The sequence below is a fragment of the Moschus berezovskii genome, chromosome 20 (assembly GCF_049115385.1).
Source record: "Moschus berezovskii isolate FMDL1 chromosome 20, NW_MosBer_1.0, whole genome shotgun sequence".
NCBI lineage: Eukaryota > Metazoa > Chordata > Mammalia > Artiodactyla > Moschidae > Moschus > Moschus berezovskii.
In genome coordinates, this window is record NC_142479.1 from 63,300,480 (window position 1) to 63,326,980 (window position 26,501).

At 43.5% G+C, this 26,501-nt stretch overlaps 1 protein-coding gene across 2 annotated transcripts in view; it reads right to left on the reverse strand.

Annotated features, from left to right (window-relative positions):
* RPTOR (regulatory associated protein of MTOR complex 1) overlaps positions 1-26,501 on the reverse strand; it is a 325,518-nt gene that overhangs the window by 249,952 nt on the left and 49,065 nt on the right. For both annotated transcript variants that reach the window (XM_088829259.1, XM_088829260.1), the window contains exon 2: positions 7,393-7,495. In XM_088829259.1, coding sequence (XP_088685385.1) covers positions 7,393-7,495 — 103 coding nt within the window. The remainder of the gene's footprint in view (positions 1-7,392; positions 7,496-26,501) is intronic.

Consider the following 26,501-nt stretch of genomic DNA (forward strand, 5'->3'; position numbering starts at 1 on the left):
ATTGTGGTGCTAGAAAAGACCCTGAGAGTCTCTTGGACTGCAAGAAGATCAAATCAGTCAGTCCTAAAGGAAATTAATCCTGAATATTCATTGGAAGGACTGATTCTGAAGCTCCAATACTTTGGCCACCTGATGCGAAGAGATGACTCACTGGAAATGACCCTGGTGCTGGGAAAGCTTGAAGGACAAAGGAGGAGATGGCAGAGGATTAGATGGTTAGGTAATATCACTGACTCAATGGACAATCTAAGCAAACCCCAAGTGATAGTGAAGGACAGGGAGGCGTGGTGTAGCAGTCCATACAGTCAACAAAGAGTTCAGACTAAGCAACTGAACAACAATAACAAAACCGTGTAACAGTGCAAAAGGAAGCAGAAAACAGTTTCCACAAACAGAAGCCATCAAACAGCTGGTCATGTCCTGTGTGTGAAGACCAACAGAGTAACTGCCAGAGCTGGTCTGAAAGCCTCTAACTCCTGTACCCTCACTTCCACACAGCGCTCTGGCTACAGCTAATCTGCGGCTAAGACAACAGAAATGGTTTCCTCTGTAAACAGATAAAGGCCTGTCCAGGAGTCACACTGATCAGGGGCAGCTCTTAGATACATCCTCTAAAGAATCATGACAAAGACAAACAGAGGGAGGAAGTTCCAAAGGTACACCAAGTCCTCAGACTTCGCCCTCCGGAAAGCCCCGGCCCCCACCTGCCCCTTCCTCCCTTGGCTGCTCCCAGGGAGGGCATGTCAAAAGCGTGTGGGAGCTGGAGAGAGCCACACCGTGCTTCTCCATGCACCTCACCAATAGCCCTCATCAGCAGTGGCAGCCTGACAGCAGCACACCCTCTTCTTCCCCCTGTCTTGGATCAAAATACGGCCACCTGAGGGAAGAGCAGGGACAGCTACAGTAGTCCATCAGACTACGATCAACAAAGTGAGGCTGTCACATCCAAACCACAGGCGTCCCTGCGGTCAATTAGTTTTATGGTTTCCTCCCAATAATATGACAGGGAATGGGAGGAGGGAGGGGACGAGAGGGAAAGGATGAGGACAACTGAAATGGTGCATTTAATACGACACTTACTAAATAAACAACTAAACAACTTAAGTAAACTAAAACAAAATCCCAGGTGGATACTGCCGACAATTTTATCAATCTGACATGGGGTGAAGAAAATTTTAAATTGTAGTTCTATCTGAACAAAACACTTCTCTTCTAATGCCTTCACAGGTTTCTACTTAATGAATGAAGGGTTAGTGAGTGAGTAGGCGGGTGGGTGGAAAAATGGAAGGAAGGAAAAGTAGATGGTAAGTGGCGTTTGTATAAAATTGTAGCTCTTCATAAATCTTGCCTGCAAGCTCTTCAGCATAACCCTCTGTATTTCGTGATGCTTAGAACTTGATAATGACATGGACTTAGTCCAACCTACCTCATAACAAAGAGAAAGCTGAAGCTTAAAGTGGTCAGACAACTTGGTCCAAGGTCACAAAGATTCTTGGTGGTGCTGGCATTCAGCCAATGTAAGAAGTGGAGTCTTTTTTTACCTCCCATCTTCTTCACATTGACACACCCTGACCACCACGTCCTATCCAATTTTCCTGCAAAAGAGCCTGCGACTACCTTGGTCATTACGTGATGGTCACCACCAGCATCAACTATGTTGGTGTTGGTCGTTCCAGCAGCATCTCGTGTTGACACTATACAGACTCCCTGCTTCCAGTCAGTTCCCAAAGATGCTACAGGGGGCAGAGGGCACAGCAGGGCTCACTGACCTGTCTTCTCTCAACCCACCTGGAGACCAACCAGCACAGTGAGTCTTTCTAAAATACCGCTTCTATGATGTCACTCCCACAAAAGGCCTATGGTGCCTCCAATGCTCCCACTTAGATAACAAGCAAAATCAGCAGAGCTAACAGACTCTGTCAAGACAGTGGAGGTTTGGGGTGGGGGTGACTAGAAGGTGACAAGAGACAAGATGGGCTTCTGGGCCACTGATAATACTGTTTCTTGATCTGGGTCTGCTCAGATTGGGAAAAGTTGTCAGCTATACACTTGGATCAGTGTACCCTCCTATACACATGCTATGCACAGATGCTCAGTCACGCTGACTCTTGGGGACCTAATGGACTGTAGTCCTCCAGGCTTCTCTGTCCCAGGGATTTCTCAGCAAGAACACTGAAGTAGGGTGCCATTCCCTTCTCCAGAGGATCTTCCTGACCCAGGGATTGAACCTGCATCTCCTACATTTCCTGCACTGGCAGGTGGATTTTTTTACCCGGAGCACCACCTGGGAACCCCACATATGCTATCAGTTCAGTTCAGTTCAGTTCAGTTGCTCAGTCGTGTCCGACTCTTTGTGACCCCATGAATCACAGCACGCCAGGCCTCCCTGTCCATCACCAACTCCCGGAGTTCACTCAAACTCATGTCCATCGAGTCGGTGATGCCATCCAGCCATCTCATTCTCTGTCATCCCCTTCTCCTCCCGCCCCCAATCCCTCCCAGCATCAGAGTCTTTTCCAGTGAGTCAACTCGTCGCATGAGGTGGCCAAAGTATTGGAGTTTCAGCTTTAGCATCAGTCCTTCCAATGAACACCCAGGATTGATCTCCTTTAGAATGGACTGGTTGAATCTCCTTGCAGTCCAAGGGACTCTCAAGAGTCTTCTCCAGCACCACAGTTCAAAAGCATCAATTCTTCGGTGATCAGCTTTCTTCACATACTTTGACGCAAATTAAAAATTTAAAAACATGCAGAACTCACTGCTCAAGGAACATCTGTACTTCTCCATAGCTTGTATTTAGTGGGCATTTCCTAAGTATTTCTTCACTGAAATATGAACAGGGTTTAAACCAAAAGTTCATAAGAGCAAGAGGCCTAGGCGCAGGCACAGGTTGCATCTAGCATCCAGCAGCAAGGCCCAGACAAGTCCAGCAAGCACTCCCAGGGCTGTGCCCACAACCAGCTCCTTCTCCTCCCAGGGTTCATTCTCACATTCCCATGCAGGCCCCACCCCCCCCCATATGGCTTGTTCCAGGTCCACCATGTCTGCTGAGTTCGAGGGACCTGTCTCTCTTGTGCTGTCTTGTCTAAAACTAAATCCTAAGAAGCATGAATACATTTCTATATATACCTCTGCACTTAACAGGTAGGTCTCCACCTAACATCTGTTGACCAATTCAACTATCCGTCAAGTCCAAGTCTGATATAAGGATCAGACGACAGGCTGTGAAAATGTCTGTAAAACCAAGAGCTGCACGCAAAGGCTTTCTACCACTATTTTTAGCTCATCGACACAGGTCTCTTAATATCCACATGTGGAGGGAAGAAGAAAATGCTTTACTCTAAGAAGTAAGAAAAACAAAGTGCCTCCCAAATATTTTCTTAGGATGACAGAACTGCCAAGCATCCAATGAATTCACAGCCATCTTGCCTCTGAAACACGGCTACTGTTAGCTAGATGTAAAAGACATCAAGGCTAAATGACATGCCCTCCCCTTCAGCGCTCAGCTCATCTACACTCCGCTTTCAAACACTGATCCTCTCAGGTACAGGAGTGCTGTTCTTTAGTGGGATTGTTTTTAGTTTAATGTGAGGCCATAAAACCAAACAGCCTCTCCCCTGCTTCCCTGAGTGTCGCCTCCATGAAATAAAACAGCATCTTATTGTCTAGAGGAACAGAGGGGTGGCACCCATGTCTGCACACCCACTCCTGCTGGGCTACCCCGGGCCTACATGCCTTTCCCCCTCCCTCGCTGGAGCTGGAATCTGGGCCTTGGCTGTGCAGCAGTCCAGCAGGGAGGGTGGGCTGTCACTGCTGGGTAGCACAGTGCATCTTCTACTTGCTTATTGTGGCACCACAGGAAAACCTAAAGGGCCACTTCAGGGACACTCACGTACATCCTCTGAGCCTCTGGAAGTAGGACTCTCCCCAACGTGTGTGGAGACTGTAGGCACACAGGTACACCAAAAGGGACTAGAAAGTAAGAATCTGCCTATTTCTCAAGTTTCCAGACCCCTTATCCCCACGATCAGGGCAGTTTCGACCAGCAGTCTCACCAGTCTGGTGTGTGTCTGCAGCCATAAAGCAATGAACTTGTAATCCCCACCCAGACCCAGGCACAGAACATGGTTCTTTCCCCTCTCTTTGGGGCGAGCACACAGAAGGAGCAGAGGCGGTACAGATGCGGGAACAGCTCAGGTTCCTACCCAGCACCTTGGCCTGTTGGGTGGGGTGGGGAGGCGAGTGCAGGCCCATGGTGGCTGCTCCTGGCTGTGAACAGTCCCCAAGTTGAGCCCTGTTCATGTTCCAGTTAATCGCCCTCCAGCCAAGAAGTGGGTGCCATTATTAGCTCCATTTTGCAGAGGAAACTAAGGCTCCAAATGGTTAAGTGACTGCTTGAGTGAAATAGCTGGAATGAATAAGCTGAGGTCATGATGAGTACAAAACCTTTTGACTTCTGGTGACGGAGCACAAAATGCTAAGACCAAGTATAAAACATCGATTGGCTGCCTTCTAAATGGGAGCATCTTTTTAGGTTATTAGAAGGTACCAAGCCCTGCAAGGGGTCTTCCTCAGGACTCCTTTCCCAGTCATGACATGCTCCAGGCATACCATCCTGAAAAAGGCAGAACCAACTTGTCATCAAGCCTGGATCTCCCTGCCTCACCAGCCAAGCCATGAGTTCAAGTCGAATAAATTGGAAGTCTGATGATGAAAGAAACATTAACACAAACAAAGCACCTCTTCCCCAAAAATGCTTATTAACAACAAAAGGGAAGGGGGGAGTCTTAAGCTGAAGTTCGGGTACCAACTTAATCAAATGATAAGAGAGCTACATATCCAGCAATGAGATTAGTCATGTGTCACCTGATAGGATCCACGGGGGAAGGTGGATCTCTTCCATGACACTCCTGCCAAAGAGTCATAAAAAAAATGTAATCCCAAGGAACCATTGGGGACATTCTGCTAAACAGAGCGCCTGTGACCTTTTAAGTATCAAGGTCATGAAAGTTAAGGAAAGACTGAAGCCTGTTCCAGGTTGAATGAAACTAAATTAGGGACAATATGTGAAGCAGGAAAGAGTCTTTGTGCCGTAAAGGACCTTATGGGGACATGTGGCAACCCTGAAAATACAACCCAACACTTACCCAGTAGTGGGACATCCATGTTAATCCCCTGTGTGTGAGGACCAGGTTTTCATTATGAAAGAGAAACTCTTGAATGTAGCAATCATACATTAATAGATTTCGAAGTGATGGAGCATCATTTCAGCAGCTTACTTTCAAATCAATGAGGAAAAAAACTGCTTAGAGCTCCACATGCAACTTTTGAAAATGTTTTTTCAAAATAAAAACTAACATATAGGCTGCTAGACACCATTACAAATTTGCTGATTCCAATCTCTAAGACTTTACCCCTCCCTTATCCCATGTTGTTGAAATCACCATCATAAGGACTTGCTTTTTAATAAAAGCCAAATGAAAAATTTTCAACTCACAAAAGGCAATATGCCCTGCTGAATTCAAAATCTATTGAAGTGATTACAAAGTAGATTGCATATCTAAACTGCAAAAAATTTTTAAGGCTATAACATTTAAAAATCTATTCGTTTGCTGGATTTCACATCAAGAAGAAAGTAAGGAATTCTCTGCATTTTTATTAACACTGTCCCATAATTGCTGATCAAAGAGACTATGTGAGATGTGAGGGAGGGTTCTTTGATTTCTCTTTGGGGGCAGGAATGTAGAAGGCAAAGGATCCCTAGAGAATCTGATGAAAACCGAAGCCCCTCAGCCCGGAAGGAGCACTTCTCCACTCAGACACCACCGCCCACACAATCCCCAGGAGTTACACTGGGATCTGGGCTGAGAAGCCTTACGTTAGAAAACCTAACAGAAGAATAGTAACAGAGGGAGGAAATAGAAAACAACTGATTAAATTCAGCTTTGACAAGGGGTAAATGAAGTGGAAACAGTCAGTGGTGGCTAATAAGAAGTCAATTTCAATCGGCACAGTCACCAAGGGATGGCAGAGAGCCAAGAAAGCATCTAAGAACACTGGCCACAGAAATCAGCCACTGTCACTGGGTGGGGAGGACAGGGGCTGCAGGCAGGAGGCTGTGAGACAAAGGCTGTCAGCCTAAGATACCCCCAAAAAGTGAAATAGGTAAGTAAAGTGGGGGGGGGGAAACCTGTTTCCCAATTCAGATCATAACAATCTGTAAATTTTACTGTTTAAAGCAGATAAAGGGAATTTCTGCTTTTGCTTAGACTAGAGAAAGCTGCAGACAGGTGGGGTATGACTTGCTCCAATCCTACCAACAAGAGAAAGCTGAAAATTCAATGGTGGACACAAAGGAAATTCATGCTGTGATGGCTTCACTGGTAAATTATACCAAAATTTATAGAAGAAATAATACCCAATTCAATACAAACTCTTCCTTGAAACAGGAAAGATGGGCATATTTCTCAACTTGTTTAATGAGACCAGCATTATTTTGCTACCAAAACGAGACAAATACATTGCAAGATGAGAAAACTATAGACCAACAACTCTCATAAGCAGAAATGCACGATTCCTTAACAGAATACTAGCAGTCAAATCTGGGAACATATAAAAAAGATAAAACACTTGAAGCTTATGCCAGAAATTCAAGGTTGGCTCAACAAGATCAATCCATATAATTCACCACATCAACAGACAAAAAAAGAAAAGCCAGGTTATTATCTCATTAGATGTTGAGAAAGCATTTGATAAGATTCAACATTGATTCCTGACAGAAACTATCAGCAAACTAAGAACAGAAGTGAACTTCTTAACTTAGAAAAGACATCAGGAAAAAACTTTGGCTAGTGTCCTGTCAGTGGTAGGAGCCTAAAGCTTTCTCCCTAATGTTTCTTCTTCAGAAACAGGTGAAGGTTGTGCTGCACCATTTCCAGTCAATAATGTGCTAAGATGCTCTGGGAGGACGATGACAAAGAACAACTTCGCCTCCTCCTGGAAAGAGGTAGGTGGGACTCCGCATTGTGCAACTGAGGCACCTGCGTGCGGGCATCAGTGCTTCAGGGTTTTTTGGTTTGTTTGTTTGTTTAAGTGTATGTAACTGGTACTAGGTACCAGATACAGGGCAAATTTAAAGGAGAAAATCATATAATCCAATAGTCATCATTTAATCAATTTTTCCTGAGACACTCTCTCCACTGCAAATGGTAAGTGAATGTATCTAAAATACCTTAAAGGTTATATAACTGCAAGAAGATATAAAATCTTCAGATTTACACAAACCAATCACAGGCCTGCAGTGGACCAAGACAGCGGAGGCAGGCCCTGCCAAGCCGAGAACCCCATGCAGTGACTCCTGCGACAGGTGGTAAGGGAGGGACCTGCACTTACCAATCCAGCATTCCAAACGCGCACAAGGGGTGGTCTTGACCACATCTGGAGGGTCCACACCAACATTCAGGCACAAAACTAAGGCAACGCTGACAGTCTTCATCTGGAAACACAACAGAAAAAACAAATATTTCAATATGAAATTCACTGATGAGTTCTCCAGTTGTTAAACTGTTCCCAGACATACAGAGCCCTCTGCATTCCCAGTCAGTCTTCAGTCGTCTGTCACCTGTGCCCCTCTTCGGGTATTTCACAATTAAGACAGGGTTTGAGTCAAGCCAGGCAGGTGGAGACAGGTACATGGCAGGAGAAGCTAGCTTTTCTCAGGCTTTCTTAAGATATACTTCATAAAAAATTATTTGATCAAAAGATTTTAAGACACATTAATACATTGTGCCAAACTACTTTGCAAAAACTCTTGCACAAATTTACACTCTGACCACGTTATTGCTATTCTTATTATTTAAAATTGTTAATTACTTAATGAGAGGGAAAAAGTATCATACTGATTTAGTTAGGATTCTTTAGTATTAATAAGGCTGAATTTTTTTTCCAAATATTTGTATCCTTTATCTTTTGTGGATCTTCTACTCATGTTTATACTATCATTTTTGTTTACTAACATTAGTGATCTTTGCTGACTGATTTTCATGGACTCTTTATATACTAAAGATGGCATCCACATTGTTGGTTGTAAATATTTCCCTAGTCCAGTGTTTGCCATTGGATTCCTTCCTCTTTCTTGACATACTAAGGCCCTGGGCCCATCAGCTGACACACCTTCCTCCACCCCTGCTCCTGCTTGAGTCCAGGGTCTCCGTGTTAGGAAAGGTCAGCCCCATCTACCCAGCTGCTCAAGCCAAAAATCTGGAACTCATCCTTCATTAGTTCACTTGTTCAACAACTTGTCCAACCCACCAGGTGCCAATTGCAGTTTTTAGAAACTGAGGACACATTAGTAAATCAAAGAAATAAAAATCCCAGGGCTTCCCTGGTAGTCCAGTGGTTAAGACTCCATGCTTCCATTGTAGGGGGCCTGGGTTCCAACCCTAGTTGAAGATCCCATGTGCCACAGGGCATGGTCCAAAAAAAAGAAAAATCCCTGCCAGGAGTCGGGAGGCTGTCATTTCAAATAGGGTGGCTGCAAGGAAGACCACTTGAACCTCTGCTCCCTCCACCTGGGTCCTGAGCACCAGCGCCCACTGTGACTACCCGTCTAGCTCGTTCATCCTGCTCCGAAATGTCCCAGAGTCTGTCAACTTCACTATCCCAACTCCTAGGCACCTCCACGTCCAACCTGTGCTCCACCACTTTCCTAGGACCCCCTCTCCTGTCTCCCCCAGTCCAGGCTTTCAAACACAACAGCGCACTGCCCTGTTTTCAGTCAGTCCCTAAAACCTTCAAGATTTACTATGAACTGCTCCACACGCTCAGAGAAGGCGATGGCACCCCACTCCAGTACTCTTGCCTGGAAAATCCCATGGACGGAGGAGCCTGGTAGGCTGCAGTCCATGGGGTCGTGAAGAGTCAGACACGACTGAGAGACTTCACTTTCACTTTTCACTTTCAGACACTTTTCACTTTCAGACACGACTGAAGCAACTTAGCAGCAGCAGCAGCAGCTCCACATGCTATTCAAGCCTTGTAAGCTTCAGCTCCTGCCAAACTCCCCACGAGTGTCCGGTCTCACCCTCAATCTCTGTCTTCAGTCCAGCTGGCATGACCTCTGGGTCTTCAGACACATGGCCCTTCTGTCTGGAGGGCTCCTTGCCTGGTCTCACCACCTCGGGCTCTCTCAGGTTCAAACTTCCATTCCCTGCGGAGGCCTTCCCAGACCTCGTCAGGGCAGACCCACCCACTCAATGCCACCCCAGCATCTGTGCCTTCCTCTTGGCAGAGCCAGGCTGATCCACATTCCTCTGCGCATCTGCAGCTCCTCCAAGGTCAGAGCTGTGACACACGGGTGCAGACACCTGACCCAGTGACCATCCATCTGCTGAGTGAGTGACTACAGGGATTTTCCTCTGAGATTTTCATTTGCTTCATACTTCACCCTTTTAATCCAGCTGGATGTTATTTCGGTATATGGTACCAGGTGAGGATGAGATAGATGGTATCACCAACTGAAAGGACATGAATTTGAGCAAATTGGAGAAGATAGTGAAGGACAGAGGAGCCTGGCATGCTGCAGCCCATGGGGTCACAAAGAGTTGGACAGAACTTAGCGACTGAACAACAATACAACCAGGTGAGGATTAATTTTTTCTCAAAGAACTATCCAATGATGCCAATTCCCCCTGTTAAATAACTTACTCAAACTCACAGGTTGGTAGTAAGCATATATTCCACAGAGACCAAATTCTATTTCTAGGTCATACCTCACTGACTTCAATAATTTATCCTCACAACATTTCACAGTGTTGGGAAACCCAGTTTTCTTCCTCACAATTTTTTTTAAACTTTTACTCAGCTCTATTTATAGTCATCTGCTTTTTTCCAAATTAATTGCTATTCTATTTCTTAATCCCATGGAGATTTTGATTAAAGTTGTTTAACCAAACTGCCTATTGACAACACTAAGTATTTTAAATTGTATTTTTTGATCGAACAATTTCACACATGAGGATCTGTCATAAGAAATACAAAATATAATGAGAGAATCTTCTACGAGTAATGATTTTCTTCACAGCATTTCTTATCATGGAAAACAAGTGGGAACGACCTAAATTTTAGGCAAATGAAGGAATGTTTAAGCACACATTATATACTCTTAACAGAATGACACCTAAATTCTTAAAATGTTAAATGAATAAAAATGGATTCAAAATACAAAAACATTACATTTAACATATAAACCAAACTTGGCAAGAAATAACATCCTTATGATATTCTATTTTTCCATACAGGAATACAGTTTATTCACATTTCAAGCTTATTCAAATTTTCTTTTAATTTTTCTCAATAATGTTCTTATAGCTTTCTTCGCCAAATCTTTTTTTTTTTTTGGCAGCGGTGGGGTGGGGGTGGGAGGAGGCGGGGTGGTGCACATGCTATTAGGCATGGGAGCTCTTAGTTCCCCAGGCAGAGACTGGACCCGTGCCTCCTGCACTGGAAGTATGGAGTCCCAAGCACTGGACCTCCTGTTCATCTCTCTTAAGATTATTTCTGGATTGTTCATGACTATTTGGGAGCAACATGCTACAAACCATGTATTTTGCCCGTAGTAGTTTCTTACTGATTGCTGAATTGTCGGAATAATGTCTAAGTCACTTTACTAAATTCTTAAACATAACTGCTTTTAGGTGACTCTCTCCAAGTTTTGTTAGCATACAAATGCACTGTCCACGCATAAGGATGAGTCTAGCTCATTCTTTTTAATAGATCACTCTTCTTTTTCTTTATTAGGTCTCACGGTATTACACAAATCTTCCAAAATCATATTACTAATAATTACAAAATGATGACAGTGCTGATCTTTGCACCTGGTTTTAATAAAATTGTCATAAATGTTTCATCATTAAGAATGATGATGGTTACTGATTTGATATAATCTTTATTACATCAAGAAAATATTCCTGTTGAAAACAGAATTTAAAGTTATATGAGGAAAAAAGGAAGTATTTTTAAGCATTTATTAATAATAATCTCAGTCTTTAAAGTAACTGCAACCCTGTGTCCAAAGATATATTGACTAGAGGAATAGTATCTTCCCAGAGACACAGACAAGAATCTTCTCATTATGAACCATAAGAAACAAAGTTTGGCTCCTTGACCTAATGTTAAGGGAAAAGGTTGAAAAATAATTAGAGAATAACAAAAATTTATTTGTTAGTCATTTTCCAGTATTGAATTGATCAGTATCAACAATTCCATACAGACGATTGATTGTTTTATAGCAAACTTACTCTTTGTGTATAAGCTGCTCAAAACTAGATGCTTCTGGAAACATTTCTGTGGTCTTCTCATGGCCCTGGTGAATAAAACTACTAGCACCTGTCCTTCGCCATACTTAAATCAAGGGCATTTTTTCTGTGCTCTATAATGTGGAACTTTGAGGTCTCCATGAGGCTTTGGTTAAACCCTGGAGCAAGTTTTAAGTTGCTTGCTAAGAAAAATGTTGCTTTCCTTATAGTCATCTGAGGGCCCTCTGGGTGCAAGAGAAGCCTTCCATGGACAAAACATTCCGTATGGATCAGGGTCTCTGCTGAGACTGTCTGCGCCACGGCAATTTTGTGTTTTGTCCTCAATCTGCAAAGAGAGCCCACTCTTAGATCCTTCACCTCTTACGAAGCCCAGGTGAAGGACACTACACTCAGGGGTCTGCTCTCAGGCCCACCCCACCCACTGTGCCTCAGCCAACCCCCTGCCTGTTACAGACCCAGGGGTTGAGCCAGCCTCCTGGGCTGATGAGAGCTCAGGAACACCCCCACATTACCCCTTTCTCTTACCTCCAGGAGTTAACAGCCAGGTCTCAGGCCCAGTCATTACTGACCATTTCTGAGCAAGAATGGCCTCCACACACCAATGCTGACTCCCTATCTGGCACATGCTATGCAGTCACCAAAAGCCCATGAAGGTGGCTGTGCCCCCACCTTAAGGAGGCATGGAGGGAGTAAGGAATTTGGAGAGAGGCACCAGGACTAAACCCTGGTCACTGGGATTTCAAAGCTCCATTGCTGGAATATTTGCTTCATCTCTCTGGGGTCAGGGAGGTGGTGCAGGGTGAGGCAGAGCATTTACGTAGCATTCCTGTGATCTCTGGTCATAATCCTATTTCTCCCACCTCATCTGACACTCTAGAAAAATTGCCTTCCCTCCGCCCCTACAACTGTAGTTAATGAACTCAGTAAAATAAATAATTTCTAATTTCATTATAAAAAGTATGACCTCTGAGGCTCTCAAAGTCCTTAGACAGAAATATTAATGGAAGCACAATCATCGCTCTTTACTATCCTGCAAGGCAGCTCGTGGGCCTCCCCTCACCAGGTCTCCACCAAGTGCACCAAACATCACTGACAGCAACAATTTTTCTGTGATTGCTTTGAAGGTGAGCAACAGGAAATCAGGGCCCTTAGAGAGAAAGTGTGAAATTAGCTCCACTCCACAAATGAAGACATGAAAGGAATTAATTTGATTCATCCCGGCTTATACAATACACACCTACCCTATATCCTGCCTTTTAAGAAAACAAGGGGGAAAGTCTCAAGAATACATTGATACATGAACTAGAAACATGTATTTGGCCTAACACTTAGCTACCAATTTAATTCCACAGTTGGACCAAAGACATGACCAGTAACTGCCCTCAAGCCAATCAAATATGTCTGAGCTCCCCTGCAAACTATAATGGCATTGGCTTGATTTTAAATGTGGTGGATTTTCAATTCTTAGCTATACCCGAACGTGTCCTTTTTGTATTTTATTTTCATTTCTATGGTAACCTCATTCCAAAAATTCTAGATTCATGTTTTTTAATAATACAGTTACAGCATTAAGAAAATGTAAGGGCTACCAACTTTAGTGTGCAAAAACTGCATAATAATACATAAAATAATCATTTTGGACTTTAAAACAGTTCCTCCCCAATGCCATATAATTGAAGATGACACAGTTATATCTCTAGAGGTTAATTTTGCATTTGAAAAGAGCATCATTCTGAGAAGCTCTAAAACATTGGGATCACTAAAAATGTGTGACCTTCGACATGCTGATTTACTCCAATCTCTCCTGAACAACTTCCTCACCCTGAAATGATGCCAATGATCTCTTAGGCCCCAAGACTTCTCTGATCCTAAAATTTTGACTCCAGGATTGGCCTCTCCAGCCATACCGGAAATATCCCTAAAGGCATGGAGCATGCTGCTTTAGGATTCTAAATTCAACCCAGAGGTCTCAACACTACCTTGGAAGAGGCTTGGGACAAGGGGTGCCTGATGCTGTTGTAATAGCCTGGGCAGTTCCCTGTACGATCCTCTGGCATCAGAGTTTTGAAATTCATGATTTTTCTAATTTACAAAAGGATAATATGGTATACATCCCATATGGCATATAACACACAGAGAAGGGTCTGGAGCAACGTCCTATTCAAAACTATTAAAATTTCCGCTGAAATGCACAAATATCCACTATCCAACAACCTCACACCAGCTCACAGCCCAGTTTTGCCCTCAAATGAACTATGAAAACATTTTCAATATTCAGAGCTTTTTGGATTTGAGAATTGGAGATCAAGGGTCTGTGGACCCAGATCACTGCCCCGACTGAAAGCCTCTGTATACTACTTGTCACCTTGATGATTAAAAATACATTAATGCCTGTCACCAGAGAATTCAAAACAAAATCACAAAGATTTCCTTTATTCATTTCTTTCTATTCAATTATCTGATAAACCATATATTTTTTAAAAGACAGAGTGGATCAAACCTGAGTATAAATTCACAGGCTGCTGTGCACAATGACATCCAAGCTGTTTTGCAGAATGAAGAAATCATGTAGGTTAAACTGGCCAATCACTGCTTTCTGCTCCCCAAACCAAGAGTCTGACTCACTCCTATTCCTTCCGACATAAACAACTGAGCGTCATGGAGAACAAACAGAAAGTAAGACTAGGGTTTGCCATATACGCCACAGCATTCACTATTCCCCTGTCCTTCCGAGGCAAAGCCACCCAATTCCCAGCAGTACTCATTAAGATTCAGAGCATCAGGCAAAAACTTGGAGCAGAGCCGAAGCTATACAAATACATAATTTATAAAGAAAGTCAGAAACTAGAACATACAGCAAACAGAGTAGATGCACCACAGGAAGAGTGGGGGGAATCAAGTTACTGAAGAAAAGGAAAAACTGGCTTGCCTCCTAATTCTCATCCCAAAGACTGCTAGATAGAAACGAACAATAAACCTAGCAAGAAGCACATCAAACGGAATTTTTGCAACCAAGACCCGTAATACAAAACAAGATTCTCATCACCAGCAGCAACTGTATGAACCTGGGCAATCCTGTTTGTCTGTTCCTTTGTTCATTTCAGTGGGAATTGGCAATGAGGGAGTGGTTCTTTAATGTATGAGCTCAGTTTGTTACCTTGAGCCACAGGCCTAATTTGGGTTTAAACACTCTTTTTTGAGGCCAAATTCTGTTTATAGTTCCCTGTCTAGATTTTCCACTAAATCCACCTTCACTCCTGTAAAACAGCCTAATAAAAAGGGAAGACACAAGAGGTAACTCTTCAACATGGAGAATCAGAAAGTCTCATCCAGAGATGTTGTTTCAGATGGGTGCAGAGCTCTCCCCCCTCCCCCTCCCACCCCATCCAAATGCTGAGGACACGCAGAGCAAGAGTACTTCCAACATCGGAGACCCTTGGGAAATTTAGGTTTCTAAGAACCAAATTAAAGAACTGCATACTAAATAGGCTGATTACACAGATCATAACTGCTTTAAACAAGCAAAAGAAATCCCTTCTCAAAGGAATACTACACTGATCCTTTTTGTGATTCTTTCATGAAACAGATGGTCTCCCCTCGGTGCTACCTTTGCAAACCTGGGCATCTGTGATGGGGGTTCTACATGCCCCCCTGGCCTGAGGAGCCAGTCTATTTGCACTAACGAGCTCAGTGAGGAACCAAAAATGATGTCCTTGCCTTTTCTTATAAACACCTTTTGGGATGAAATTTAAGTGTGTACACACACATACATACACAATTAACTCTCCAGTCTGCTCCCTCATAAAGTGAAAATAAAAATACTTGTCACAGAGAGATAATATGAAGAAGTTGTCTATACTGAAAAATTAACTTTAAATATGTCGACAATATACAAACAATTCTGTCGAGGCCTCAGGGTCTGACCTGAAGGCACAGGTTAAAGAACACTCTGGGTCATGTGCTGGAACATGAAAGTGAAAATGAAGTCACTCAGTCATGTCCAACTCTCTGTGGGCCCACCATGGGATTTCTCCATCCATGGGATTCTCCAGGCAAGAATACTGGAGTGGGTTGCCATTTCCTTCTCCAGGGGATCTTCCCAACCCAGGGATCGAACCCAGCTCTCCCGCATTGCAGGCAGACGCTTTAACCTCTGAGCCACGAGGGAACATGACACCACCTTTAAAGCACATCTGGAGAAGGCAATGGCAAGCCACTCCAGTACTCTTGCCTAGAAAATCCCATGGATGGAGGAGCCTGGTAGGCTGCAGTCCATGGGATCGCTACAAGTCAGACATGACTAAGCAACTTCACTTTCACTTTTCACTTTCACACATGGAGAAGGAAATGGCAAACCACTCCAGTGTTCTTGCCTGGAGAATCCCAGGGATGGGGGAGCCTGGTGGGCTGCCGTCTATGGGGTCGCACAGAGTTGGACACGACTGAAGTGACTTAGCAACAGGTTGCACAACTCTGTTGGAAGCCGGCAAACTTTGTAACATGGGTACTAGATATAGATCTCAATAAACTTGTTAGAAAAGACATCTTTTCAGAGAATGTTAAATAGCATGAGATATACCCAAACATAATCTGAGTGGAGAGAGGAGGTACACAGCCAGATCCGTAATTCTTATTCCAAATATTCAAGTACACGAACGCTGAAGACACAGAGTTAAAAAACAAGATATCACAAGTAGTTCTGATCTCTAGGGAGTGGAAAGTGTGGATGATTCCTCTTTTTCAAACTTTCTACCATGAACATACATCATTTCTATAAGCAAATGGAAAGGTTATAAAAATTATTTTATCACAATAGTCAGTAAGTTTTTGCATGTGTGCATGGATGTATATGTCATCTTTATTGTGTACTGAAAATAAAGAGTAGCTTGTTCTGTTAGCTGAAGCTTAGACTAGTATCCAAGGCAACGAGTGGGCCAGGATCATGTGAGTGATTCCCAAGGGACCTACGGGGACAGCACTATGCCAGCCACACTGAGCGTGGCCTCGTAATCAGCAGCACCTGGTCTTGGCAAAGCAGGGAAAGCAAACGGCTTTAGTGTATGTCTTCTCCACCCCGTCCCAGGTTAGGCCACAAGATAAGGCCCGCTGCCAAAACTGCTTCCATGGGAAAAACAAGATTTTCCAATTCAATAAATGGATTGATTTCAAGGCTGTTTGGAAGTTTGTGTCATTTGATAAAACACTGAACTGCTGCTGCTTTACCACTCCTAATGTAAATTACAATTAGCAGCAGCAGCATGGGACTGAGTCATTCATTCAGGACTAATTTTTCATCCCCTCTTCATTATCCAGCATATGTTACCCATAGTACAGACTTCATAAAAACAATTTCAAGGCAAACCAAAGCACACAGAGCTCCCATGCTGGCTGAAAAAATATACCCGCGGTGATTGGAACACCTTCATAACAGGCATTTCACCATTGAAAGGCTGAGGATGCTACGTGTGGCTGTTTTCTTCTAGCCCCATCCAGCCTCTTGGTTGGGCCAACATATGATATGAAGCCATTCTCAAAGGTGCCACAGCTCCAAGCAGAGGGTAGTGCAGATGCTGCTAATGGAGACCTTGAAGAGCATCAGCGTCAGGAACTGGCAAGCGGGCCCCACTAAGCCATCAAGGCAGAAGCGTGGCTAAATGGATGTTTTTCAGGAAGATTAACTCATGACAACAGCTAACATTTACTTGGGAAGGAAGAGGCTGAAGGAAGGGAAATTACCAGGAAACTGCCACAGAGAAACAAGAAGACACGTACCGGGTACATGCAGAGAGAGTGGGAAAGGAAGAAGCCTCTATTTCAAAGAGAATAGAAGACAGCATGTGCTGCTAAGTGGGTGTCGGAGATGAAAGGAACAAGGAAATCAAAGGTCCTGCATGGTTCAACTCTGTTAATAAGCCGTCATTTAAAAGCACCCACGGGAAACCACGTGGTAGACATCTGCCATCTGACTCCCCATAACCTTCTTAACACCTTCTATACATCTTGATAACCTCCTATGTTGTGGGCCCTACCCTCCCAAAGTAGAAAGGAAAACAATGGTCTCAGACTCTCTTGCAGCTAAGGGGCCAGCACGTGGCCTGGCCTCCTCCAGACAGATACACCTGCCTGAGAACCAGATTCTGAATCCAGTGATGCCAAGCTATTGCTCCACAGGGAACTCTGTGGCTGAGGCACCTGGCTCTGGAGGGTGGCAGCCACCCAGTTCTTGGGTTCATTCCAATGTATCAGTGGTTCAGCAGCTACAGAAGCTCCTTGGGGTCTTCATAACCTCAGGGTTTGGCCCTGGGTCCTCCCAGGGATCTTCAACACATTTCTTTTCTGCTTAACCGCACAGCATGCACTCCAATGCCTATAACTAAGAATCGGTAAGGCTCTTTAGGGGTGAAAACATTCAGAGGGCACAATCATCATTGGATTTAACTATATGGGCATCTTATACTAATCACTGCTAGAACCAAGATTGCTGGGAGAAGTATCAATAACCTCAGATATGCAGATGACACCACCCTTATGGCAGAAAGTCAAGAAGAACTAAAGAGCCTCCTGGTGAAAGTGAAAGAGGAGAGTGAAAAAGCTGGCTTAAAACTCAACATTCAGAAAACTAAGATCATGGCATCTGGTCCCATCACTACATGGCAAATAGATGGGGAAACAGTGACAGACTTTATTTTTTTGGGCTCCAAAATCATGGCAGATGGTGACTGCAGCCATGAAATTAAAAGATGCTTGCTCCTTGGAAGAAAAGCTATGACCAACCTAGACAGCATATTAAAAGGCAGAGATGTTACTTTGCCAACAAAGGTCCATCGAGTCAAAGCTATGGTTTTTTTCCAGTAGTCATGTATGGATGTGAGAGTTGAACTATAAGGAAAGCTGAGCACTGAAGAATTGATGCTTTGAACTGTGGAGTCCCTTGGACAGCAAGGAGATTCAACCAATCCATCCTAAAGGAAATCAGTCCTGAATATTCATTGGAAGGACTGATGCTGAAGCTGAAACTCCAATACTTTGGTCACCTGATGCAAAGAACTGACTCATTGAAAAAGACCCCGATGCTGGGAAAGATTGAAGGAGGGAAGAGAAGGGGATGACAGAGAATGAGATGGTTGGATGGTATCACCGACTCAATGGACATGAGTTTGAGTAAGCTCTGGGAGTTGGTGATGGACGGGGAAGCCTGGTGTACTGCAGTCCATGGGGTCCCAAAGAGTTGGACATGACTGAGCAACTGAACTGAACTGCTGCTGCTGCTGAGTTGCTTCAATCGTGTCCAACTCTGTACAACCCCATACACAGCAGCCACCAGGCTCTGCCGTCCCTGGGATTCTCCAGGCAAGAACACTGGAGTGGGTTGCCATTTCCTTCTCCAATGCATGAAAGTGAAAAGTGAAAGTCGCTCAGTCGTGTCCGACTCAACTGATACTAATTACCAACTCAGACATCATCAAACCAAGGAACTAAAGACACACAATCTTACCAAGGTACGTTATCCCAACAAGTGGCACTTTTGGCTCCAGTCTGATACAGACTAGCTGTGTCTAAGGAAGGGAAGAAGGAAATGAAAGGTAAGAGCTGAATCATCACTGAACCATCACCACCAAGAATCTTCCTGAGTCCTAAACACACTCAATCTGAAGGCACCAAAAGTCGTATCTTAACCTCACAGCAATTTAAATCTAAAACTGGGTTCTTGCAACTCCTTTCTCCTTGATTATAAAAATGGAGCCCACTAAGTTCTCAGCACAGCACTCTCTTGCCTACCCACCCTGATCTCTTACAAGTGTCCTATCCTAATAAACTCTTCCCTTACCTCTCATCCTGCCTCTTGCTGAATTCTTTCTGCACCAAAATAGAAGAACCTCTGCTCTACTGAGCCCTGAAATGTGCTCTATGCTTTCAGGACCATGGCCAGGGACATGCACAGCAAAGACTGCACACCTGCCAGGAGATGAGCTTCAGCGTCATCTACAAGAACGGGGCCCAGGGAGGGTCCCTGGCTCTGAGGAACTGTGGTGGTGTTTATGTACTGTGAAATCTGAGTTGCTTTTTGGTCTTTTTATAAATATACACACACACTTCTATATATTGGAAATAACTATTGGCTCTAAGTGGAAGACCCAAAGGTTTTCACTGTACTCTTCTTTCAAAGCCCAGAGGCAATCTACATTGAAAAAATGAAAACTGATCACAAGAATTCAAGCAAAAATATACCCCATGGCTTGAAAGTAGTTTCCAGGTAATAGAAAGCATTTCTGTTTCCATGAGAGGACAGTTCTGGAAACCAGTCTCCCCAGCAGACTGCACATAGAACTGCCTCACTCTAACGGTCCACAGGAAAGGCAGGGGGCCCACAACATCCACACAACTTTCTGCCATTCAGCTTAGCTGACGGGGAGTGCGACAGTAGCCCTAGCCCAACACGAAGCCTGGAGGTCAGAGAACTTTCCAGGTTTCCCTTCAGGAGTGAGTTCTAACTCATCAGGGATGGCAGTACTTCCTGTAGCCTTCTCTTTATCAGTAAGTCTAGACTCCCTCAGCTCCCGTCACGTGGGTCAAAGGACCACTCAGGAATCTCTGCCTCACATGCCCGCCCTCTCACAGACAGAGCTGCGTGAGAACCACAGATACATGGGCACAGTGTGAGAGCACCACCGCCTGCCCTTCCCCAGGCAGAGGTCCCACACGTGGCACCTCCCCACCAAACCAGCTCCCTCCCTGCACCAACACCACCAGCAGGACACCTCAGCATTCTGTAACTAAATAACTCACAGCAGCAACCAAACACTTGCTCACTTTAATAAGCTAAGGAAACTGACAACAATGGAAACATTCCTCAGTACAAGAACAAAATTCAGTACTGCTTTCCATCTATATCATCATCGTGTTGTATAATCAAGCTTCTGCTGCACAAACCAATACTAGGAAACATTTCATATTTTGCTTAGTTGATTGTATAATGAAAATAGTAAAACTGAACAAGCATGTGGAGAAGAAGGGAGGAGGGACAAGGGGGGAAATTGAGGGGAGAGGCCAATTCCTGCTGGGAAGTCTCTTCTCCTGCTTAGTGCCCTCACCCTCCTGTCTTCTGACCTCTCCTTGTCATCATTCCTACCTCCCACAGCCCCAAACCTGCTCCACTCGTGTTGCCTATGTGAGTGAAATGTACTGACGATTACCCAGTTCTAAATCTGGACACTTCACCCCAATCTAATGTTCTCAAATTAATGTCCACACATTCCTTCTCCATCCCCTGAGTTCAAGCCTCAGCCTGTCTCTCCTCCATGACTCCAATAGCTCCCCTCCAATTCAAGCTCCTCTAATATATCTCCATTTTTAACACCATGGATGCCTTCCATACTGACAGCCTAACTATGCCATCCCATCACCCTGGACAGCAGTGCAAGGCCCCAAAGGATCACTCCTTTACATTCATATATGCAGCCAATGGGCTTTCCTGGTGGCTCAGATGATAAAGAATCCGTCTGTGATGTGGGAGATCTGGGTTGGGAAGCTCCCCTAGAGGAGGGCATGGCAACCCACTCTAGTACTCTTGCCTGGAGAATCCCACGGACAGAGGAGCCTGGCAGGCAGGGCCACAGTCCATGGGGTCACAAAGAGTTGGACATGACTGAGTGACCAAGCATAGCACACATGTAGTCAACAACTCCCAAAATAGACAACACTCTCTCACATTCTTTGCCTTTTTTCTGCTGGATCACCCTCTGATTTATTACATGTGCACACGTGCATGTGTGCATGCACACACATGCTGCATGCAGATTTAGGAGAAATTTCCATCTCCACACCTAACCAAACTGTTAATATTGATTTGTTTAAAAAAAATGAAAGAAAAAAAACTGAGAAGAAAAACAAATAGCAAAAACTAGGAAAAAGAACAAAAAAATACAGACAAGCCCTTTCTAAAAGAAAAAACTCAAAAAGCCAATACACATACCAAAATCTGTGCATCCTCACTATTTCTCAGAGAAATAGGTGAGATACCATTTCACATCATAGGACTGGAAAAGACTTTCCAGTCTGACAATACATATACTTGCAAGGTTGTGGGTGAAGAGGAGCTCTCGACACTCCTGGATGTGGGAGCATGAACGCACTACTCCCTGGAAAGGATTCTGGCAACATGATGGAGTGGAAGGGTGTACGTGTCCCACAACTCTGTTCCATTCTAGCAAATACCATAGACATACACTCACACATGTGCAAACATAGGCACGATAAGGACGTTTGCTGGGTTCTGTCTTGAGAAGTGAGAAAATTAGAAACAACCTAACTGTCTAACAAGAGGGACTGGATGCTTGTGCATAGAGCTCTTCTCTGCAGGGGATGAATGAAAGATCTGTACTGAGATATCAATGAGGCCACGAATATTACTACATTTTTTCAAATGAATGCAAGGATTGGAGAAGAGTTTATAAAAGCTCTGAAGGGCAGCACAGAGACTCCTCTGACTGTAGGAGAATGAGTAGCCCACCCAAGAAATCACCATGGCGATGTGTCCAGAAGGGACAAACAGCAGAAGGGAAAATCTGAATCAAGCACATTAGGAAAGTTTTCCACTTGTCCGGGAAGAACCACTCCACCCCATTCAATGCTGATGAGATGACAAGTGGAAACAGAGCCTGTACTGTATGCAATGTCTCTTCGGCTTCAATGTCTCTGAATTAAGCCACAAGCTGCCTCACAAGTTTCTGCTTTGCTGTTTTGGGTGCCTTAGTCCCAAACTTGGATCCAAGAGTATGAACTATGTCATTACCTTCTTGCAAACTCCTTCCAGTGTCAAATCAAACACTATGTCAAACAAAAGTTAGCACACGATACAGACCTACTGGACAAACTATTACACACTGCAGACATCTGAACTGCTACCATGCTACCTGAGTGCCTCTCAAAAGCAGCCACAAAAATCCCCTGGCCAGAAACAAGAACCTTCATGCTCTTGTAAGAGCAAATTATGCTGTGTTTTGAGACTATCTAATGAACCTGTGACATGACGACCCACTCCCCTGCTGAACCCCACCTTCCCAATTCCACCTCTGTGAGAGCCCATTCAAACAAGAAAAAACATCATCAAAATTCAAACTGCATGGAGCTTCTCTCCAAAATGCCTTCTACAAAAAAGTTCCTAGATATCAGCATCTTCAAGTATGAAAGGACAAAAGTTAAAAGCTACACAATCTAAGACATGAGTCAAATAAAATACAAACCTGGGTATCCTTCTCCTCATCACAGAGAAACACCACAAATGGTCCCATAATTAGCCATAAACCTGAGGTGTCACACACCCCCCTCGATGACCACAAATGTACTAGCCTATAAGAGGACCCGCAACCGTTAAGGCAAACATTTAAAATCAAAAAGAATGCATTTGAATCAGTTCTAATGAGGTGGATGAAATTGAAGCCTATTATACAGAGTCCGGGAGTTGGTGGTGGACAGGGAGGCCTGGCGTGCTGTGATTCATGGGGTCGCGGAGAGTCGGACACGACTGAGCGACTGAACTGAACTGAACTGATACAGAGTGAAGTAAGCCAGAAAGAAAAACATCAATACAGTATACTAACGCATATATACGGAATTTAGAAAGATGGTAACCTTAACCCTGTATACGAGACTGCAAAAGAGATATAGGTGTATAGAACAGTCTTTGGGACTCTGTGGGAGAGGGTGAAGGTGGGATGATTTGGGAGAATGGCATTGTAACATGTATATTATCATATGTGAAATGAATCACCAGTCCAGGTTCGACGCATGATACAGGATGCTTGGGGCTGGTGCACGGGGATGACCTGGAGGGAGGATATGGGGAAGAGAGAGGTGGGAGGGGGGTTCAAGAAAGGGAACACATGTACACCCAGGGCGGATTCGTGTCAATGTATGGCAAAACCAACCAATATATTAATGTAAGGTAATTTGCCTCCAATAAAATTAAAAAAAAAAAACAATAAAACAGAAAGTTGGAAACTAACAGTGCCTGCTAGCCTTTAAAGAGAGGAAAAAGGGAAACTGAAGAAGAAAATATTATAACAGATATAGCCAAAAAGATAAACATACTTCTATTTGACATTTTTTTTTAACTTTTGCAAAGTAACGATAGGTCAATCCTCTACTACTGATTCCAATCCCAACTTGAAAGATGTGAGAATGAGGACATGCCAGGGATAAGCAGATTTCCTGAAAATAAAATGTACATATGAATAATATGAATGTAAACAAAATAGCTGCCCCACAGAAATTGCTTCCAGAGGACCCTGGTTTCTAATGTGCGTTTCTTCGCAACCTGAATCCACATTAATAAACCCTTTCCACCTAAGACAGCATGAACTAACATTCAAACTAATCTGCCAGCCTTTAGTTTTAAATGGCAATACAATGAAAATGATAACAACCATAAATCTTATCAAAACTTAAATTTATAGTGGTCCAAAAAAAGTAAATATTATATTTTAGTAAACTTCCTGGCCAAACTCCCCAAAACATTGCAACCCAAACAACGGGGCAGCTGGTTGATGGCCAGAACCCTCATAAGAAAATTTCAAGTAGCTTGGCAATATTACTGAAAACGTCATACCACATACACTGTAAACAGAGGGAATGCACGACTCATAAAAACACTTCTGCTAAGATGGTGCGGTCAACCTCACTCAGTAACTGAATACCCTACACAAGATACAGCCATCTAACACACTGCAAGCCCTCTCCATGGAGAATCACAGGTTTACTGCAAGTTTCCAGACTTCCATGTGTTGTGCTTTCACTTTTTTCCTATCCAATAAAACTAGATGCTTAAGAAGTAAGTGGGGGGTGGGTATAAGGGTCGATTTCTTTTTATACAATCAGAAAATCCATCTGAATCCCGCTGTGACACTGCAATAGAACCCCAGAACAACCCACTTAATAATAAGTTGTAAAAGTTTTAAATCTTAGCATCCTTCCCCTAATCTGAGCAACTTTTAGGCTACAACAACTTCAAAGGCAGAAAAGCCAAGTCCAACTTCTACCATGTTTTGTTTAAAAATAAATATATATAGATACAGATTATAAACATGAGAACAAAGAATCATGATATTGACCCTTTGCCAATCCAATCAAATAATTTTGAAGAAAAGGTCGATACGCTCTCAAAGGTAGCAGATTTGTATAGTGTTGAGTGCCTCTCTGTAACATTCAGTCAAACAATCAATCAATCCAGCTGGAAAACAAAGTGAACAGAAAGGATTACCATTGAATTCAGGTGCTAGTCGCATATTTTCTTTTTCTGACCCCCAGAAATCAATGGACATGAGTCTGAGCAATCTCCAGGAGTTGGTGATGGACAGGGAAGCTTGGCGTGCTGCAGTCCATGGGGTTGCAAAGAGTCAGACAACGACTGAGCAACTGAACTGAAATGAGTTGCATATTTTCTCTCTTTTTCTGACCCCCAGGCACACACACAGAGAGGCCATTTACAGAGCTCCTGATGAAGGTCCTCATAACCCCCTAGCTCTAACTTCTGAAATATACATAACCTAAAATAAAAAAGGGATACTTGTCACCAGAACAGATGTTGCAGGGTTTTATCTCTAAGAGCTTCATGGGAAGAAATCCCACTCTTCATGGGAAGAAATGGCAGTCACCACAGAACCAAGTGCAGCCACCATTGATTAACGTCCACCACACTTGAGAAACAAAGGAGAGAAGAGCAACCCTGTGATGGATATTTTTAATTAAAACGTTCAGTTTTTCAGTAATAGCTAGTTCCCTCTGCTGATTTTTAAAGGCTTTTATTCTTGAGCTGTGCTCCAGCCCTTAGCAAGCTCTTCCACACACAGGGAGGGCACACACATTCCTGATTTAGGTGGGAGAAGGGAAATGCTGCAAGTGTTTCTAGTGTCACGTGGCTGAGGTGTATCTTTTGCCCAAATGCAAGCACTTCACGTAAACCATTATATGGCAACAGCAGCAGCACAGAAAGGAGTCTGTCTCTGATGGCTGGAAACGCTGGTGTCAGGTTGAGAATGCTTCCACATTCGAAGAACTTAAAGGTCATTAAACACCATTTTTGTTTCTATAAACCAGCAGCTCTCAACCTTTATGGTCTCAGGACCCCTTTACACTCTTAAAAATCATGGTAGATATCAAAGAACTTTTCTGCCAATTATAACAATATTTATCATGTGATAAGTTAAAACTGAGGATTTTTTCATTTTTATTAATTCAAAATTAACAATTATAAGTCTACTATGTATTAATATAAATGATATACTTTATTTTTAGAAATCTACCTCACCAAACAAACAAACAAACTTTTAGTGAGAAGCGTGGCAGTGTTTTTATCTTTGCAGTCACTGGGATGTCTGACTTAATAGAGAACAACGGGATTCGGGATTCTCTACCTGCTTTTGCGCTCAGTCTGTCGCAGTATATTCTTTCGAAGTATACAAAGAAAATCCAACCTCACCTGGGTAGGAAGCTGCATATATATAGGTAGTCTTCTCAAATAACTGTCAATATTTTCTGATACTACACCAAAACTCAACAAGTGGTAGTTTCTCAAAGGTTATCTGCCATGTAGCCTCTGAAGCCACTTCAAGACCCTTTTCCTATTCTGTTACACTGAGTTCCAGCGTTTTACCTTGGGCTCTAAGTGGCTCATTAACCCACATGTGATTTTGCAACATCATCACCGAGGGGTGTGGACCTTCCAAATACTGACACAATTCATTCTCCAACATCAAACCATCACGTTTAGTACCATCACGACTGGTCTCATCTGAAAAGGCTTTAGGCAGTGGGAAGCTGTCAACCCACAGTGGCAGATACAAGTTTTTCAACCATCTAATTTTCAGTCAAAGCTCAAATTTTATCATTGGTTCAGTTGTTTCCCTTGAAGCGACAGCTCACTTTTCATTTTGGAGAAAATTCTTACAGTTGTTCTTTCAAGGAAAAACAGTGGTGGTGGGGGCGGGGAGGAGAGGACCAGTTCAGCTCACAACTTGACTGCACAAGTGCTTTTCATTGAGATAACCATCAATCTCAATATGCAGCAGAAGTGCTTTTGGCATACTATAAGTGGTCTAAAGGGTCAAGATTTAACAGTATCTTCCCGCTTCATCTTAATTAAAAGCGGCATTATTTTTTTACTTCAAGAGTGAGACTAGGAAGAACACA